Source organism: Mustela lutreola, chromosome 6 (genome assembly GCF_030435805.1).
Source record: "Mustela lutreola isolate mMusLut2 chromosome 6, mMusLut2.pri, whole genome shotgun sequence".
Classification (NCBI taxonomy): Eukaryota; Metazoa; Chordata; class Mammalia; order Carnivora; family Mustelidae; genus Mustela; species Mustela lutreola.
The window spans coordinates 65,229,418-65,250,283 of NC_081295.1; the positions used below are offsets into that span (position 1 = coordinate 65,229,418).

The 20,866-nt window shown below is 37.9% G+C and overlaps 1 protein-coding gene across 1 annotated transcript in view; it reads left to right on the forward strand.

The window, feature by feature from the left end:
• MAP3K5 (mitogen-activated protein kinase kinase kinase 5) overlaps window positions 1-20,866 on the forward strand; it is a 202,316-nt gene that overhangs the window by 105,918 nt on the left and 75,532 nt on the right. Inside the window, exons 9-12 of the mRNA XM_059177456.1 lie at window positions 4,210-4,369; window positions 6,683-6,836; window positions 12,619-12,726; window positions 18,757-18,806. Of these exons, the coding sequence (XP_059033439.1) occupies window positions 4,210-4,369; window positions 6,683-6,836; window positions 12,619-12,726; window positions 18,757-18,806 (472 nt within the window). The remainder of the gene's footprint in view (window positions 1-4,209; window positions 4,370-6,682; window positions 6,837-12,618; window positions 12,727-18,756; window positions 18,807-20,866) is intronic.

Consider the following 20,866-nt stretch of genomic DNA (forward strand, 5'->3'; position numbering starts at 1 on the left):
GATGTGATGAAAGTATTAGCTAACACCATGGTGGTAACCATTTTACAGTATGTAAGTGTATCAAAGAAACACATTTTACACCTTAAACTTTCAAGATGTTATAATTAAATGTATATTACAATAAAGCTGAGGGAAAAGAATGGTCAGCACTCTGAGATTTGAGGCACTATGAATAATACAACTTTGTAAGAAAATGTACCTTACTTTTTTTTTTCCAAAAAGAACTCATTCATAATATATGTTAAGCAAGCATTTGGAAACATATAAGTCGAATTTTAAATTTTGGAAAATGCAAAAACATACACAGACTGAAAATGTGACTTTTTAGGTTTCTGAAACACTGTGACATGCACTCCAAATTATATGTCCTTTATAACTAAAATGCAATTAAAACTCACTACTTTAGATTCTACTCTATAATAAATTATGCTCATCATCATAGGCTGACCTTAAGTTCATTTTTTATGGCAAAATAGAATTAAAATGATTTACAAGGAAAAACAGATTAAATAAATTAAATAATGTAATATTAGTTAATAGTATATAATAAAAAGATTAATAAATAACACATTTTCCATGTTTTATTTATTTTTTAAAGATTTATTTTATTTATTTATTTGACAGAGAGAGAGAGAGAGATCACAAGTAGGCAGAGAGGCAGGCAGAGAGAGAGAAGGAAGCAGGCTCTCGGCCAAGCAGTGAGCCCAACACAGGGCTCGATCCCAACAACCTGGGATCATGACCCCTGCAGATGCTTAACCCACTGAGCCACCCAGGCACCCCACATTTTGCATATTTTAAAGATATACTTTTAAAAAGTATTTCAAATTTCAAATTTCCCAGTAATTGTATCTTCTTCTATTCTTTCTCTTGGCCCCCTGCAAATGTACAAATTAGCTTGAACTATGAGTTCCCTTTAGTAATCAGACTTTTTAAAAAATAAGATCCCTTCTTCAGGTGCATTTTGAAATTTTGATTTATTTATAAAAAGTAAGCAATTAAAAATTAAGATACCAAAAGATAACCACTAAATTGAAGCATCTAAACATACCATCTTAATTTTAAGACCTCTATGGTAAGACCTGATTCTTAGTTCTCCTTGCCTACGCCCAAAGACTCTCAATTCTAGTTGTGTGAGTGTCTGAGATTAAGACTCTTTCATGATCTATGTTGCACTTTCCCAGTTTTTGGAAAAGCATTAATGTTTAGACTACTTAAAACACAGAACCACATCTTACATGTTCTTCCTCTTTTCAGCTTCACAAGACTTAAAATTAATATTCAGATGTTAGCCTAATAACAGATGATTTTCCCATCTTCTGGGGACTTTTTCAACTATGAGACATTTTATGGGAGAGAGTCAGAATTATAGGTTTGGGTCTCCAACAATAATGATGGTGTAATGAAAGAACATTTTGCTTGGGATTGAGACAAACCACTATTTGAATCTCATTTTCAGGGAGCAATAAAAATGAAATCTGTATTACTGAATATGAAAGTTCATGATTCTATAAAGATAATTTTAAAAAGGAAATCAAAACAAAAACAAAATCCATCACCAACTACAGAACAAATCATTTGTCCTGTATGGAGGTGACCAATTGCTCAGATACTTGGAAATTATAGGGAAGAAATTCGGTACCTTCCCTTCTTTTTCAAGAGCTATTATAGCTTGTCTAGTTAATGAGGTAGACCCTCTTCTTAAAGTATGCTTCATACTAAATGTATTATTCCAAAAGAGAACATATCTTCAAGAGAATTCTAGTTAATGAAGTAGAACCATAAGGCTCACAATGATAGTGATGTTGAAATAATGATTCTGGCAAGGGTCATCAATCAGAACTAATATCATTAAGTGAAAATGTTAATTTCTTTAAATTTCATTTTACCATATTTACCTGATACCAAAGCTCCCTCACAGGTTGCTTGTTAGTTGCAAAGGACAATTGTACCTGCACAGTCCATTCTATATATGCCCTCCAGAGATCTGGCCCTCAGTGATCCAGTCAACATCCCTAACAGTGAGATGGCCCAGTCGTGCCTCTTCCTGCGATGAACAGGGGGTAAAGCAACATCTCCAGTAAAACAGTCTCGCCAAAAATGTTTAACCCAAATTGTAAGCTCTAATGTCCAGCTGATAGGAATTGCAGTGGATATAAAAATAAGTCAAACAACACAAACATGTGACACATTCACGCCAAGGTGAAAGCTAAATGTCACCCTTTTAATACGAACTTCCGGCATGCAAGAGTAAGTAAACCTGAAATTTTCTTTTAAACTTTTACTGTAATTTTCTGATCATACATTTTCATAGCCCCTATTTAAATGTTTGACGTGATTTGCTACTAGAGCAATCCTTGGTTCATTTCCTGCAAGCATGACACATAAAAATAGCTCATTTTCAGATGAAGTTAGTAGAAATACCCATTTTTACTATCTCATTTTCCCTCTACACTTTCTTCTTTCCCTTGTATTTGTTGGATTTTTTTAAAAATTATTATACTCAGATAGGAGCTCATGGATGTTGTTGCATACCTGGGTATGATTTTTTTCACCTTACGAAATTTTTAGGAACAAAGCCATTCTCTTTCTGACTTATCACAAAATGTGAAGGATTCCCAAATGGACTTTTCTTGAAATACTCAGGGCCTAAATGTATTATATCATAAAAAGTAGCATTAAGTTTTTAAGGCTTATTTTGTTTTGTTAAAGTATAATTTTCCAAAAATTTTTACAGTCTCAGGAAATATAAAATATTACACCTGGAAAGATTTTTGGGGGTGCCTGGGTAGCTCAGCTGACTGAGTATCTGACTCTTAATTTTGGCTCAGGTCATATCTCAGGGTTGTGAGATCGAGCCCCCCATGGGGCTCCACACTTAGATGGGAGTCTGCTTGGTATTCTCTCTCTCCCTCTGCCCCACCCTCTGTGCTCTCTCTCTCTGTGTCTAAAAAATAAATAACATAAATCTTTTAAAAATATTTTTTATGTAATTCTGTTAATATGGAAAACAGTAAGGATATGTGTAGTTCAAAGTACGTTTTAGAAGCTGAGGTATTCATAGACAATTTAACAAACGTTTCTGAGTTTGATTGGAAAAAAAGCAGAACTAGTTCAGGCCCATAGGTCATAAATCTTAGGGATTATCTGTTTTACTAAACAGAAAGTATTTGAATCTCTACTAAACCAAAACATGCAAGTTAACAAGTAAACTTCTCTAAATCTGAGATCTTTAATGAATAGTAAACAGTGAAATTAACTTGTTACACTTTACGTAGACAGTCCTTAAGTGTGGCCTGATGCCCCTGTGAAGTATTGAGATGACATGGCCCATCTATTTTACCTTGGCCTCAAATCTCAGATAATTTTCCTGATTCTTTAATGCTGTAAAAGCTAGAGGCACTCAGCATGATACGCTCTAGTTCCATCCATGTTGTTGCAAATGGCAAGATTTCACAGACCTGTACCCCTGGGGATAAAAATATATGTTTATAAAAAATAAAAAATTTAAAAAAAAAAAAAAAAAAAAAAGCTAGAGGCACTTAACAATTCTACAAGGATATATTCTCTTTAAGCAAACAAAGGATTACAAATGCAAAAATAAGACAGGGCAGAGTAGAGACAAAAATTTATAATGAAATGCAAAACACCAGGAAGAATCAAAACCATCTTGAAGAATGAAATTGGGAGGATTTACATTCCCTAACTTTCAAGTCTCATTATAAAGCAACAGTAATCAAACAGTACTGTCAGTTTCCTTATTTCCTTAACTTTAAAGTGTCTAATTATTCTTGCATATTTGTAGCATTTTACTCTTGCAAAATATATATACTATATACTTTTATACTGCAAATGAGTGATAGATCGTGTTGCATGTTTCCATTTCAAGCAACTAAAGAATTCATGATATTATAAGGGAAGCAAGGTGCTTTCCTAACAAGATATTACCACCTTTTGATTTATGCATATGAAATGCAAGCATACATCAAAATTCAGGAATGATGGACACCAAAGTGGCATTTATCTTTGGATCTTCAAAATAAAGGGAATTTTTTTTCCACAATGAACGTAAGCCACTGTTATAATTCAAACTTAAAGCGATTTGAATCTAAAAGGAGGAATGAAAACTTAATTTTGTTTTTTAATGAAAAGTCTGCTCTGCCTTGGTGCTATGTGTTTGTAACATTATGCTTCCTGATGATCTTCTAGGGGTGAAGCTGAGTAGCCTCCTTGGCAAAAAAGGAAACTTAGAAAAACTTCAGAGCTACTGGGAAGTTGGATTTTTTCTGGGTGCCAGTGTCCTGGCCAATGACCACATGAGAGTCATCCAAGCATCTGAAAAGCTTTTTAAACTGAAGACACCAGCATGGTAATAGTAAACTCTTAGGTGTTTGAGCAAATACTTTTAATAAACAACACTTATCACTTATTTCCAAATTGTTATATTTGTTGAACTGACAATTAGATGATTTTGTTTGCTTACAGAATGAAATGCAGAATTTAGAGGGAAAACTGTGTTTATAAATGTGTTGCGTCTAGGTTCTGATGATTTTGGATGCAGGTGATGTTCTCTGGCCTTCGGCTTAGCCTTGTCATGACACTGACCCACCACGAGCCCAGGTTGGCCAGTGGTCCCCACAGGAAGCCAAATTTGACACCTGTGCATTGATTCGGTATTTTGACAATTTTCCATGTCAGCCTCTCACGTTTCTGCCCCAAACACACACCCTTTGTTCTCTTTATGGCCCTGTCTCAGTTCCGGGGTTCTTATTCTTGATTTTCACTTCTCTTGCTTAAGGCTTATTCGCGCCATTGAATGTTTCATCTATGTGTGTTTTTCTAATTTCATCTTGTTCTTGGAGTGCCCCCAAGTCTCATCCTTCTGTCTGTGGTAATTGAAGAGATGAAAGCACTTAGGAGTGCCGTTAGGACTATTTTGGAAAACAATGCTGATTTTATTATGCATCCCAGGTAATGATTACTAGCTGTAAAGGCTTTAAAAGGTTTACCATGGTATCAAGAAAGGCTCAGGTTGGCTCAGAGCCTGCGCTACTGACTTGTTTTCATCAGACAAACTACTTCAGGACATGCTTCCCCAAGTAGGTTCCCATGGCTCCCCATAGAATTTCCTCACATTCAGGTCTTCTCATTGGCAAACCCTCCCCAGTGTCACACCCATAGGGATCCTTCTAAAATTCATGTCTGACCCTGACCCTTCCCCCTTGCCACAGAAATCCTTACTACATTAAAGGAGTTTAACGGCTCTTCACTGTCTGGAGTATAAAGTCCACCTTCTTGGCTTAGGGAACAATGTTTGTCTTTAGTCACTCCAGACTCAGATCATGTCACATGCCCCCAATTACGTGGCTCTCTAGTCACACAGAACGGGCCAGACTGTGGCTTCGTGCGCACACTGCACGTGCCTCTTCTGGCCTTCTTCCCCACCTGTGGACACTCCTAGATCACCTCCACACGCAAACCAGACCCTGACCTAAAACCCTTTCCTGCCTGCATCCAGATAGAAGCACGCATGCGATTAGTTCATCTTATGAAATCTGCTTTTGTATTTCTCTCATTTTTAAATCATATTTCTCTAGCGAGTGACTAGTCGTATCTCTGCATAGTTGTAGCCCGATTGAGATGTAGGTCGCTTTGCTGTGTACCTTTCACATTTCTATCTCCGTCAGCAGTCTGTGCTACATAGGGACAAAGCTGTGCTCCCCATTGGGTGTCTACAATCGGTGTTTGACAAGGAATGAAATAAATGAATCAGTCAATGCGTGTGTTATATGCAGCCTCTTTTGTCATTGCTTTACAATGATCATCATGATGGTATAGAAGGGGATGGAAAGAGCTCTGGTTTGAGGTGTCCCAGCTTCTGTTGACAACAGAGAGAACATTATTTTATGCAATAGTAATAACAACCGCAAAACCTTGCCTTAAGTTCCCATTCACTTACTGTTAATTTCCATGTTTATAGTTTACAACCCAGTATCTCATATAATTATCATGCTTCCTCATTTTTTCTTAGCTTTTTCCTTTGAGGCACCATCTGTCTTGTTAGGTTGGAGGATATTTGTATAACATATAAGCTAAGTTGCTTCACAGCAAAATAATGATCTCTTATGAACGGTCTATTTAGAAAAGCTTTCTCAAGGAAGCATATTTTAAAACAAGTGTGTTAACCACTCCCTTGAAGAGGATAGGCATTATTTTAAAAGGCATGTTTTCAGTTGATGTACCATCCAGCCCAAGCAATTTGAGCTCTATACCCCTCAACAGACTCATCTTTAAAATGGGGATAAAACAGCTTACTTTATTGGGACACCTGGGTGGCTCAGTCAGTTAAGCAGCCGACTCTGGATTTCAGCTCAAGTTGTGGTCTCAGGGCACTAACTTGGAGCCCGGCATCCAGCTCTGCACTCAGTATAGGGTCTGCTTGCCTTTCTCCCTACCCCTCCCACTCAGGCTCTCTCTCTTTTCTCTCTCAAATAAGCAAATCTTTTTTCTTTTTTTTAAAGCCCACTTTATTGAATTTCTGTAAGATTTAAATGAGAGAATGTGTATGAAAGTGCATGACATGTCACAAATAGTGAATAATGTTTGGTGAAATCTGGATGCGTAAATACTAAAATCATATTTAGATCTGCCTGTTATGTGTCTTATATCTTTTCATTTTTAGGTACCTCAAGTCGATTGTAGAGACAATTTTGATATATAAGCATTTTGTGAAACTAACTACAGAGCAGCCTGTGGCCAAGCAGGAGCTCGTGGACTTCTGGATGGACTTCTTGGTCGAGGCCACAAAGACCAATGTTACTGTCGTTAGGTTTCCAGTGAGTACTCTTCATTTAGCTTAACTTTAGTTGTACTTCTCATTTGCTTCTTTTATTTAAAGAACATTTTTGCACGTGATTCTAACAGTACAAGTGTTACTTTTTTTAAAAATAACTTCTCAAACTCGGGGACGTGAGATACATTTTTATGTTTTTGCCATGGAATTTGGTGATTTCTTTCGATAAGTTGTGAAGCATGCTTTCCAAGAAGAGATTGTCTCTTGCTTAGCCTCAGTCAATCAACACATCGCTTCAGACCAGAGCCAAGGTTGCTGTTAATTCCTACGACAGTTGTGTGAACATTGTCATCAGTGTTGACACCATTACTGTGGTGAGAAGTGTTGTTACTCACCTCGGTCATTATTCCCTCTCTACTGCTCATTACCCACATGGGTCAGAGTTAGATGGAGTGTCCTCAGTTCCCAGTCACATTTTACAATCCCTTAGATCGTGAGAAATGATGACTCAGAGGTTCCGATTTGCTGCGCACGTTGGCTAGATATAGATACAGATATATGTATAGTAGACACACACACACTTTCAAAAATACATTGCTCATCTTCTCAGCTGGTGCCTTTCCCATCCTGATCATTCTCAGAATACCGCCCAAAGCAGTATACACTTTAGCATCCAATTCAAGAGCCACTGACAAGTCACTGTGTGCCCTCAGCTCTTCCCACGTCCAAGTGACGCCATCAGTCTCTCTGTGTGAGCTCTCGGGTCCAATCCTCCATACTCAGGTGGTGACAACCCTCAGTTCTTTTTCTAAGATCTTGTTCCCTAATTCTTGTTTATAGGATCATCTGTTTCATTTAATTAAATCCATTGCTGGCATTAACAGGCTTTCTTTACTCTCCCTTCCCAATGAAGCCTTCAGCTCAGCAGGATCTTCAGCTGAAAAGCCTTTCAAACTAAAAACACTTTGTTTTCCAGCCTAGAGAATGTGTAGCCTAGGAAAATACTTGTCTCTCAGTGAGCTGGCAGTGTGCCCACAGCTGGGGCTCTGATGGGAGCAAATACCGTGAAAGAAGACAGCGCAGAACTGTCTGTATTGAGTTGACTGTTGTCTTGATCGACTAGAAAATTGGCGATGAAAGGAAACCACTCCTCTTAGCTATTCTGAGCTCATTTAAATTAGTTTAGTATGAATTTGTCTGTCATACTATGAATGTCAAAAAATAAAACCAGCAGATATTAAGAAGTTAGGAGAATATAGGAATATACTCCAGATAAGAAAGGCTTTCTTAAGCAAGAAAGGGACTTGTAAGCCCTAAAGGCAAATATTGACCAATTTGAGTCATTAAAAATCCTAATTTTTGATCAATAAAGAGCATCACGGACATGGCAAATTCCAGAGAGGGAGAAGGTATTTAATACGAATTCAGCAAAGTTATCGATTTGCCTCATAGGCAAAAAGAAAAAAAAAAACAACTACTAATTGGTAAGAAAAAAAATGGGCAAATCATATGAAAAGATAATTAACCTCATTAGGTAGTCAAAACATGCAAATTAAAATTAGACATCATTGTAACTGTGCCATTTTGCACACATGAGCATAAATCTGTAGTATCAGTTCCCTGAAGTAGAATTGATTGAGATTGCCATGTTGCCCTCCATAGGGATTGTATCAGTTGGCATCCTCACTGGCAACATACGAGACTTACCACTTTCCTAAAGTCTCTCCCCAAAAAGTATGTTTATCATATTTGTACTTTAGCTAAACTTACAGATGAAAAAATGGTAAATTGGGATCATTTTAATTAGTATTTCTCTGATTATGTGTGGGGTTGTGCATATGATTGTGTTTGTGTTTAAAAAACCACTTGGTGATTAAAAAAATAATAATAATTTGTTGCCTACATTTAAAAAATAAGAGTTAGATCATCAGTGCTGGCTGTAAAGGGTATTGGTATTGGTATAAATAACTATAAAATTTGAATAGATATATATAAAATACTGTTTCTAGACATTAAATAGCGATTATCACAGGGTTGTGATCCGTGGGCAGGGAGGCACTTGAGGTGAGTGCCACCTCACCTACTTTTTTTTCCCTTAAGGCCTTTTTCTGGGTGCCACACCAGGAAGTGGAGCCCCAGCAGGGTGCGGCTCTCTCTCTGGGCAGAGCAGGCTGGAGGAGTGTTTGGGACTCTAAGACAGGTGGAATATGAGAAGCAGGGTGTTGGAGAAGGGGGAGTCTTAAAAAGTGAATCCCAAAATTCTGCCTGGGAATTTCCCTTGAGCCACAGAGCAACTCCTAGACAGTGTGAGCAAGGGGTAAGCACAGCATGAATAAACACAACTAACTACTGGTTCCAGTATTTGACCAAAATTGGGTTTTAGATGAAACCTATGTGGCTTATGTAAACCTTATCAAGGTAAATCCCCTTGCTAGTTAGAAGATCAGGACCAGAAGTGGTAGGTCCTGGAAGGTCAAGAGCTGAGCAGATATCCCATAACTTAAACAATGCAGGAGGAGTAAGATGTTGGACTTTGGGTCTAGCCAGAATGATGAGATCTTGATGAATACCCCAGGGATTTAGAGGAGACAGAGAAAATCCATGCCCTAGGAGTAAAGGCAAAAATAAAAGACCCATCCTAACAAAGCTGTGATACAACTAAGCCTCCATAGAATGAAGTTGATGCATTAAAAGTTTGACTGCTAGCTAGGGGGCAGGGGTAGGGAAACCTCTGGAAAGGTGCAGTTCAGAGCCTCTGCATTGGGTCAGACACAATCAAAGATTACTGGACATTCTAAGAAGCAGAAAAAAAAAAGTGGCCGACAACAAAGAGCTTAAAGAGCCCATAGAGGCGGGCCCAGAAGTGATTCACATATTGAAGTTACCTGATGAGAACTTCAAATAACTGTAATTACCATGTTAAAGAAGACAGAGGAAAAGATAGACAAAATACATGAAAAGATAGAGTATTTCAACTGAAAATAAAGTTTATTTTAAAAGTCAGATGAAAAATAAGGAGAGTTCACATAAAAATCTAGATTTTCATCTATTGGAAAATTAAAGGGACTGGCAGTTGGACTGCCTTTTTTCAGAAGCAGCAACCTACTAAGTCACCTATCTGTATGCTGCCATTCTAGACATTGATTATAGTCCCACCCTTCTTGCTTCACTCATCTGCCTTTCTCACTGGGCCCGCTTCACTGGGCCCGCTTCCTGCATTTGGGGAGCAATTTGCTCCCTGTGTTCTGCATAGAGAAAGGCAGGTGTCTAGTACCTGTGGTGCCATGTCAGTCACTAACCCATTGCATCCTCAGGGTGCATCCTTAGCTCATACTTACAAAGGCCACAGTAGGTCTTGATTAGGGATGATAACATTTTCCTTCTTTTAAAGTAGATCTGGTTAAAACCAAGATTACTTATATTAGAAAATATTTTATTTGATTGCTTCTATTTATTTCACTACCATATCCATTCTCATTCCTCAAAGAAATAACAGTGACACTGGGTAAAAGAAGACAGACCAAAGTTTCTTTGCAAAATGATTTAGATAGTCCCCTCACTTATTATTATTATTTGGGTTTAGTTCCATTGATTCTTTTTTCTCACTTCTCTTCTCTGTGTATTTTCTTTCCTTCCTATGTTGAAAAGTTAGGGGACCATCAACCACTCACCCCAGGTGAGGTGAGAGGAAGTGGAGTGTGATGTTTCTGCGGACTCTTGTAGAAGCTGAGACATGTAACTATTTAATTTCTACCCTGTATAGTTTATAGGTCTTATTGCCCTCCTTCCTACTTCAGATACAAGGTATTAGATGTTCATTTTTTTTTTTAATTTTTAGCCATCGATTTTAATGTTACCAGTAGAAAAGTTTAGGAACTAAAAGCAAGAATGTTCATACTTTCAAGTGAGTTTTATCTAACTGTTTTTGTCAAATTACCTCCTCTTCCACCCCCTTCTCTCGGTCTTTCTGTGACCTCTGTAATGTATGCGATGAATTCCTCCCATTTTTGTGATTTCAAGGGCAGCTCAAAGGGCTGAACAAAGGTTAATGATAATTACAACCAATCTTGACATAAGAAAACATAGGTCAGATTTTATCTGTTAGAAACATGGAAACAATGCTAAAGACATAAATTTTAGAAGAGGAGATAACCTGGTCCTATGCTTTTCTAGTGTTAAATTCTGTGCCCACATGATTAGGGAACAAGGTATATTCTCATTTGTGAGTACAGTGACTTGGATGCTATTTTGGAAGACCTGCCTTTTATTCCCTATTATTCATCTTGTTTCACCAACCCTGGGATACTCAGATTTGAGAGCACCAGTTCTGCCAAGATTTTTTGAAAATTTGTTTCCATTATTAATCAGCACCACTTCACTGTCTGTTGATTGGAATTTGGGCCTTGATTCTCCTGGTATGTTCCTTAATCAGAATGTGTTCCTCAATGGGCTCTTCTTGTGCTTTATTTGTGGTCTCTTCTATCTTATTTTCATAACTGGAGCCTGACTGAGAGTTAAACCCTTATGTTTGTTTGTTTTTTAATAATCAAAAGTGAAGAAAATTTTGTTTTCTTAATCCCCTTTCTGTAGTTATCTGTACCCTAATTTAAATAAATTTTACTCTTGTGGTAAATATAGCATAAAATCAGTACACTGTGTTTGCAGCAGATAGCCGAGAGTCAGGTGGCCAATCCACATACCTTCTCACTCAGATTGTGTGTTAGCTTACTCTGTATTGTGAGTTCATAATCCCTTGCTGATGAAGTCTTCTGAAGAGTTTTCCTCCACTTTTATTTGGTCAACTTGCTTCATGTAAGATTCTTTCTAAAAGCCAATTTTCTTGCATTTTAAGCAGTAGGGTAGAAAGAACTAGTCTAGGTTCTCTGATAATTTAGTATTGACTTTTCTTTCCTTTTTTAAATGTTCCTACTTAAGACTGCGGAGGAAATTTGAGCTAGGTGGGCGCTTTTAAGCATCTGTGTAAAAAGACAATAGTTGCCTCACCTTTAAAATCAGTGCATGTGTGGTATCTTAATGTTATTTGCACCTAGTGTCAGATATTAGTAATACTGCACTACATCCTTTGAGAGAGATTGTCAACTCAATTGTTATGTACACCTCATACATCTCCAAAACAGGAGTAAGTTTTACTTCCCTTTTTTTCTATCATAAGACTAAATATACCATTATTGAAGAGCCCAGTTTTATCTTGAAAGCAACACAAAAACATTTTTATTGTTTCATAGAGCTGCGTCCATTCCTTTAGCTTGTATATAAAACTCTTTCAGTAATAACCAAAATCATTTTTCAATCCATTCACGTAGGGAGGAGAACATCCTGCCACATCTTGTCGATAAGGTGTGGCAGGAGAAAACTGAAAATAGTACATGATGCTCTATATGTGAAATCTTTTCTATGTACAGAATTATTTGCTTTACCACATTTCTTCCCATTTTGGACACATTTAGATTTATAGAAATAGATTTTGCACTTACAGCAAGATAAAATAAAAGACCTTAAAAATATCTTTAGAGTAGATTCCCTGGGGATAGTCAAACCAATATATGGACTTCAAAAATTTATTTCTAATTTCTTTAGCAGAAAAAGTGACGTGTTACTGGAACTTAGGATAATTGTGTAATACCAAAAGTGCTCAAAGGACTCATAGGGAAGGCAACAGTTAGGAGTTAAAATGGTTTTCCTGCAGTTGTGGACCCAGAGCCTTATCCAATAATCTCCCACATCAGTTCAGTATTGCTCTAACAGCTCTAAATGGCTTAAACCTGCAGTCACTAATGTGTGTTTCTTTGCCTTATGTTTTCAAGGTACTAATATTGGAACCAACCAAAATCTATCAACCTTCATATTTGTCTATCAACAATGAAGTTGAGGAAAAGACAATATCTATTTGGCATGTGCTTCCTGATGACAAGGTAAGTTATGTAATTATTAAGACAAGAGCATTTTAGTGAAGGACTCTACTCCCTTCCAGCACTTATGTATTCCAGCAAATATCTGCATTACTTAAGAAGAAATAGCTTCACTGTGTGTTTATCTCGGCATAGATACATCTTGTAGTATAAATTTGTTAAAGTTGGGTTACAAATTTCACTTATTTAGTAAAACATAACTGAACTTATTTGGACTTTTAATAACCATCCAAAGTACGCTTAAAATGAGATGGTTTCTCTGTTTTATAAATTCATGCTATAAATTATGTGTGGGAGACCTGAGACTTAAAAGATGCATATCTTAATTCTAGGAAGCCTATCAGAATAAGACCACTCTAGTCTTATCCGAGTGTGATTATAGTTATCATTTCATGACACTGTTTGGTTATCTAAGCAGCTGTTCGATTTCAGATTAGCCCCTGGCTCTGTGAGCTGGCACGGCCTCAGGGGGGCTGTGCTGCCCTGGTTTGCAGACGGGTCTGAAATGCTCTCATTTCTCCCTACAGCAGTCATTTTAGTAACTCCTTCCACTTCTGGATTTTATCAGTTTTGATGCATGTGTAAATCTTACTATTTTTTTTAAGTTATAAAAATTGCAAGAACTGATTTCAATCCATTGGATCAACCACAGAAATGAGAAAAGTCTTGTGGCAAAGTAGTTTTGTGGGATTTTTGGTAATTGTTTTCCAAAATACCCTTAAATTTTCCTTAATAGTCATCCTTAAGAACTCAACAAATATTTCTGGAGCACTTACTCTGTGATAGGAGATCCCAGGCACTGTGTTAGGAACGAAGGAACCAGATGTATGCAAAATAAGCAAAATTCCTGCTGTCTACTCAGTCAATAAGTAAATACAATATAGAAGTATATTAAAGGGGAAAATATGGCAGAAAAGGGGAGTTAAGGAGTACATTTGGAAGCATGAGGTTGCAATTTTTTAAAATATCCATGTCAGTTTTAAAAATGTCTTTGAGTCAACAGTCTTGTGTTCAAATTCCATCTCTGGCCTTGGCAGCATGGCTTCTCCACATCCCAGTGTCCTCATCTGAAGAATGGGATGATAATAATATCCACCTCAAAAGGTTGTTGTTAAAAGTAAATGAAATATTATTAGTAGGGCATATTGCACAGATCCTAACATGTAATATATGCTTACTGTATTGTAACAACAGTAATCCACATATGAACTGAGCCCTAACATTGAAACCCCAGAACTTAACCTGGCTTGGCTCTTTAGCAATCATTTGGGAGGTCATTGGTATTATATTTGGACACTGTGGTATTGTAATTTATAGTAAGAAATAAGGATTTGGTCTTCATCCGCTTCTGGCACAGATTTCCTAAAGCCCTTAGAATTTCCAAAGCGCTCAAAGCCATAAAAGTGTTTTTCTATTATGTTAATAAGATGACTTTTGGACCCACCTAAGGATGAGGCCTGCCTGCCAAGAGAACCAACTATGGGTCCTACCCCTTACGTCTAGGGAGGGGGGGAGGGGATAAATTGAATGGATCTCCCATGGTTGGTGGAGTTAATCAATCATACCTACGTCATGAAGGCCCCCCTCCCCCGGCCAAAACCCAAAAAGGACGGGTTCAAAGAGCTTCCAGGTGGGTGAACAAGTGGAGCTTTGGAGACGATGGCAGCCCTAGAGAGTTCAGGGAAGTTCTTAGCCTTTCTTATCCATCTTGCCCGATGCATCTTATCCATATGGCTATTTCTTGGGTCATATCCTTTCATAATAAACAAGTAATCTAGTAACTAAAATGTGAGTTCTATGAGCCACTGTAGCAAATTAGTCAAACACAAGAAGGGGGTCCTTGGAGCCCCCCATCTATGGCCAGGATGATGGCATAACTCCAGGTGGAATTGTCTAGAGACAAAACCAAGAATAACTAATGTAACTATATACATGTTGTTCACATTGTTTAAAGTACACAGTGTTTTATTTACCTTATTTTAAAGTATATGCCTGTATGTTCTCACAAGCAGAAGTAATCATCCGTAGAAAGTACAAAATCTAAGAGGTTAGGAAACAGGAACATTATCTGGGAGAGGCGATTTTCAAAGGCTTGATTGGAAAGAGCAAGGTTATCCAAGGACACTTGGAAACAGAATGGAACTAAAGGAATTAGCAATTAGCAGGGCCAGGAGAATGAGTGGACAGCCAGAAGACAGAAAAAGAACAGAAAGTAAGCTAGAGATTTTTGGAAAATGAATACTATTTCCAGCCAGTTGTCTGGAAGTTCTTTGTTGAATAAAGTTAGCCTTGTATTGACTCTCATGTTTTGTGACAACTGTAGGGACAATTTTTATATTATACTGAGAAATAAATAAATGAAGATGTAAAAGAGTTCATTAAGAAAGGTAATGGAATTGGGCCATGAGTTGTCCAGTTTCCACTTTTACCATCTTTGATCAAGAAGAATTACATTTGCATTGTCCCCACTGTGCTAAAAATTCTCCTTGTTCAAAAATTTAAGCTTTCTTAAATCAGTTTCCATTTTCAAAGTTATGTCAGTTTCTTCGCAAACCCTGGTTCTATCCATAGCATGTTCATTACCACTATCTTTGTCTATAGAAGTGATACCATTGGAATGAGGACAAGTAATAAAAATAAGATAACTCTGCTAATATTATATTAGTTTAAAGCAACTGGAATAACTATAACTAATAACAGACAAATAGCAGGGGTATAGATCTGATGTTAAACTAAAAATGGATTCTTTTTGTCATAGGATGGGTTTTTTTTTTTTTTTAAGATTTTATTTTTGAGAGAGAGAGAGAGAGAGAGCGCAAGTGCAAGCTGTGGAATGGAAGTTGGGTGGAGGGGTAGAAGGAGAGGGAGAATCCCAAGCAATCTCCCCACAGAGCTCACAATCCTGACCCTCCCCCAACAGACCATGACCTGGGCCAAAATCAAGAGTCAGAGGCCCAATCAACCGAGCCACCCAGGCACCCCTTGTCATAAAAAGTTTTAAATTTTTATCTAAGAATAGAGCAGAGCGTGTTGCTTTTCATTTATCACTTATTTCTTTACTCCTTCTCTCAGGATTTTCATTCTAAAATGTGGAATGAACAGTTAGTATATACTTTATATTGCAGCAGTCAAAACGTTAATATCATTATACCAATTCCTAAGAGTCTCAGGACTCTTATTAGGGAGTTACTCTAAGTCAAGGACAAAATAAATTGAAATCCTAATCTTTAAACAGTTCTCCCTTTGTTCAATGGTTGGTAGTTGTTTGAAGTCAAGTTAGTACTTGAAAAAATGTCTGCATGTGCACAGGAAAGAAAAACTTAGACTGAGGCAGAGAAACATTTCTAAGATATTTTAAATGGTTGTTATTTAGAATCCCTTCCTTTTGTGGAGTCTGAGTACTCCTGTCCTGTCTGGTGGTCTCTCAGGGAAAGGTAGCAGACAGCAGGGTCCCAGTGGAATATGAGGTGCTACCTCACACCGGCTCCAGCCATGGCCCCTCTGCGAAGACCTAGGAAATTTATGAGTGGAATATGATTACCTCAGATTCTAGATTTTGATGATATGATCATCGCATCCATCAAGGATGCTTTTAGATACAAAACTCCCACCTAAAAGTGGCTTCACAGATAAGGAAATGTTACATCACAGGAACTTCTCAGGGGCAGAGGATCATGCTGGCAGTACGTCAGTGGTTGAACAGTATCAGAATTCTCGGGTGGCTTCTCTAAATGCTCTTGATTTTTCTTTCCTTGTCTTAAATAGCAGCTCAAAGCATCAGTTCACACACAGCTTCCCAAGGAAAGGGTCCGGCCCTCCTTTTGTATCATAAATTGTGCCATGTGTTCATGCCTAAACCAATCACTAGCAAGGAGAATGGACTTACATCGCCAATTTAGACCAATCATTATACCTCATTGCTAAACATGGCCACCTGAATGCCGACAACATTCAGCTCTCCTTAGCAAAGAAGGAAGAGTGTGTTTGTTGTCTAACAGTATCTGCCAATGGAGAACTCCCGCCATTTTAACTCAATGTTAACTCCTAGTCCCAACTCTAGTGACGAGGGCATAGGATCTGACACTAACCAGTTACTACAGTATGGTGCTTGTGCTGAGTCAGTTAGCTTGAATGTGCATCTGCGGCTTGTTGAGGCTAATTACTCTAGCTCTGCCTCTGGCAATCCCTTTCCCCAGATTCCCAGACAGGCCCCAGGAACTTTTTAACCGCACCCGTTGGCCTTGTAGCTCACCAGCGCCTCCATGTGGTGAGTCCCAGTAGCAAAGGCGCTGGGGAGCTGGGCCTCCTTATTCCAGATCTCCATCGCAGGCCCTGGGCTTCACACCAGTAAGATAGAACATTCACTGGCAGCACTTGCAACCTTTCAGTAACCTAACATTCTGGAAATGCGGTTCTCCTTTCCTACAAACCCAGCCCAATCTATCTGGGAAATCTCTCCTTGCCTATTCCCAGAACAGGGCTGATATGAGATAGATTTTACCAGCGTTGTCCTGTGGGTGTTTCCCAGTTTCCCTGTTCAGTTGCATGTTTGCCTAAGCACCCTACTAGCTGTGCCTTCTGCCACCACCTCCTGATCCTGGACGCAGGCTCTGAGGATAAGGCTGAACTGTACGCAAGTAGCATGCGGGTAACAGCTGCAGCTCCGGGGTCCCATCTATTTAGAAGGTCACCTGAGGCCACCAGGATTTAGAACCAACTTTCCATATTACCAGCTGAAGCTGCAGGGTGCTATTTTAATTTAACTCCCTCTGTACTCTGGTGAAAGAGAGCCAGATTCCAAGAGCATCTTTCCATGGTCCCTTCCTTTCCTGAGCACGAGCACATTTGCTCTGTGTTAATTCAGGTCACATACCCGTGACCTGACTGGTGTGCATTGAAACTAGTTTTTTCGTACATCTCCTTTGGGCTTGGGAGGTTCTATTTTTATTTTAAGTTGCATGGCCCTAGCAAAGAACTAGGTGCTATGGATATAAATTGTGGCTTTTTGATTTGCTTCAGCCAAAAGGAGAGTTCTGGTCCACCTCAGAGCCACAGGCTTCCTTACCCATTTCACAAGTCCAGCCAAGACCTCAAGCTCCTGGCAGTATTTTAAGTGGGTGGGTAAGAACTTGTTTTCCTGGTTGTTTCCCATTTACAAAGTTGAATTGGCCATCTGAATGGACTATTGTAGAGCACTTGCTAAACTTGGACATGTGTATCGACTACTTTATTTCTACTAAAATATTTATGTTGTCAATTCTGTGCTGTTACCAGACATATTTTTATAGGGAATGTGATCCAATTCATAATTTATTTAATTTAAAGACATGAATGTAATAATTTAAACTTAGTTTGAGTAATAAACTCAAAAAATAAATTTCCACATTTTTTTCATCTTGGCCCTGCAATCACCCATGTTTATCATATGATAATCAAATTTTTATGTTCAGAATTTATTACTATATTGAATTTTGCATAAATTAGGTCATAATGCATTGTAGCTATGACAGACACTATCTGCATGCATGTACTACAGACATACTTGGTGTATTATTTTCTGGAGAAATAGAACTACCATTTCAGTTGAAAATTTAACTAAAGATAATTCAGAAATAATCATCTCTAAAGCCTTGCAGAGGCTTTATTCAAATTAATGTTTTTCTTTCTCAGAAAAGAAATATTACTCAGCTATAATAATTGAATTACCTTGATCACTGGGTTTTTATTTAAAAAATTAAGACATGACAGTTATTAGGTTAATTTGCTAAAGATCAAGTTTAGGATTTAATGAGAGTAATTCCCCTAGATTCTCTTGGAAGCGGTTTTATTGAAGTACAGAAATTATAAAGCAGTGTAAACATCACCCTTGTGGCTTGGAAATGAATTACAATTTCCATCCAGATTATTAAAGAATTATGCACTCGGAAAAATTATTCTGTGTATATTATTTTAAAATAATAAAACAAAATTATGTTATTTTCATTCGGATGACTCAATGTTTGTTGTTCTTGTCGTTCTTTCCCTGTGTTCTAGAAAGGTATACATGAGTGGAATTTCAGTGCTGCTTCTATCAGGGGAGTGAGGTAAGTTTACTTGGTACATTTTTTTTTTTTTTTTTTTTTTTTACTTAGAAGACAATAGAACTTTTAGTCAGGATTTAAAAATGCAGAGAACTTGAAGAACCCTTCTCTTGATGAAAATGCTCAGCCTCCTTTTCTGTCTTTGTTATGAAAACATCTATAACAAAGCTTTGTTAGTCGAACTGACTCTGTGCCTGTCACCCGCTTCAGATGTGGAGAACGAGGGGTAAATGTGGACTGTGGACCAGAATCACGGTGTCCATAAAAGTGAGCTATCCGGGTCCTCTCCAGCTGGTTGAGCTGTGGGTTTATGTGCTAGGATGGGTTTCTAGTCGTTTGAGATGCCAGGAACTAATCTCTTCTTAGGTGTAACCAAAAAGTCCACATGCCATCGATCACATTGTGTCCTAGAGTTAACATAACCTATTAGTGAGACTATGAGAAATTCATTTTTTAAAAATTTTTCCTCGGCTTGCTGCTAATGACGTGTTCTTGAGATTATAGTGGCTCGCTTCAGTTTAGTTCTGTTCTGACGTTGCCATTATAAAGCCAGTAGGTCAGGAAATGCCATTTCCTTGGATTTAGAAATGAGATTTTTTCCAGAACCAAGAGCCACTGGTTAAACATTTAAATACTTACTTTATAGAAGCTCAGGCTAAACCAACTCTTGGAAATTTCAAACCAAATTACTTGTGTTTACTACTATTTATCTCCACATAATAAAGAGAAATGAGAAAAAACAGATTTCTGGAGGCTGGTTACACAATACGCTGTTGCTTTTGGCATAATAATAATTGGTTTTGTTGGAGCATGAACTGGTAGAGCCGTCTGAGTCACTGATAATTGGAGTTTGCCTGGTAAAACCACCTGTTACCTCTTGAGGGATCTGCAGAGAAACAAGCAAGATAATGGACTGACTCATTTGCTCTCTTTCCAACCAGTGCCTTCTCAAATAAAGTTTTACTCTCTTAATATTTAATTTTTAAAACCAGTCATTAGCAAGGCAATTGTTATTTATTACTGCATTTCTAAACAGTTTAGGAAAGTACAGTAATAGAAATTCCACCTTATCATATCTATTTTCCAATGAAATTTTTTAAATCAAATATGGCAACACTCCATAAACTTCTGTTGTGACTTGCAGCATATATGTAGAATCCTTCCAGATGGCTTCCTGCTGGTTTATATGTTGAGAAACTTAAGCTGCAGTGTGTGTCTTCAGAGGGAGCTAACTTTTCTTGGCTTCCTCCTTTATAAAGAGATAACCACAAAAGTAAAACACACCAAAAACCTGAGTCAGCAGTTTGTCTTGCATCATCTCAGAACTTGCTTGCTCAGCTCAGTCAACAGGCATGTATTGAGCACCAGGTGTATGTCAAATGTTGAGTCCTATTCTGCTAATACAACAATGACTAAGACTCGCACTCTCAAAGAGCTCACAACCCATCAGTGGAACATTTAACAAGGAAGGACTGCACAGTCATTATTGAGCTGACAGTGAGCCAAGAAATGACAGATCTATGTTTAAGGAACAGAGGCACAAGAGAAAGTCTTTCTGTTTAAGGTAGAAGTAGGGAAGGGAGAGGGTAGAATCTAAGCTGGGCCTTGAATGAGGAATAGAATTTCTTTAAAAAGTCAAAAATGATGTGCATTCCAAATTGAAGGAACAGCAGATGCAAAGGCATAAAATAGGAATTGACAGAAGAGGGTCCACAGGCCAAATCTGGCCACTGCCTGTTTTTGTAAATAAAGTTTTATTGGAACTCAGCCATGTTCATTCATTTGTGTATTGCCTAAGACTGCTCCAACACCCAAACTTGAAATATTTACTCTCTGGCCCATTACAGGAAATATTTGCTAACCTTTGGCATAAAACAGCATGGCCTGAATGGTAGACTCAAAATTATTTCAGTTGCTATAAAATTGCATGCTGAGTCAGAACCAAGTGCCGTTTCACATTTCCTCACACCTCTAAAATCTCTACAATCCATGAGGTGCTTTGACTGCCTCCCCGCATTGCCTTCCTGGCTTTGGAAACATTTCGCTGCTCTGTAGATGCCAAA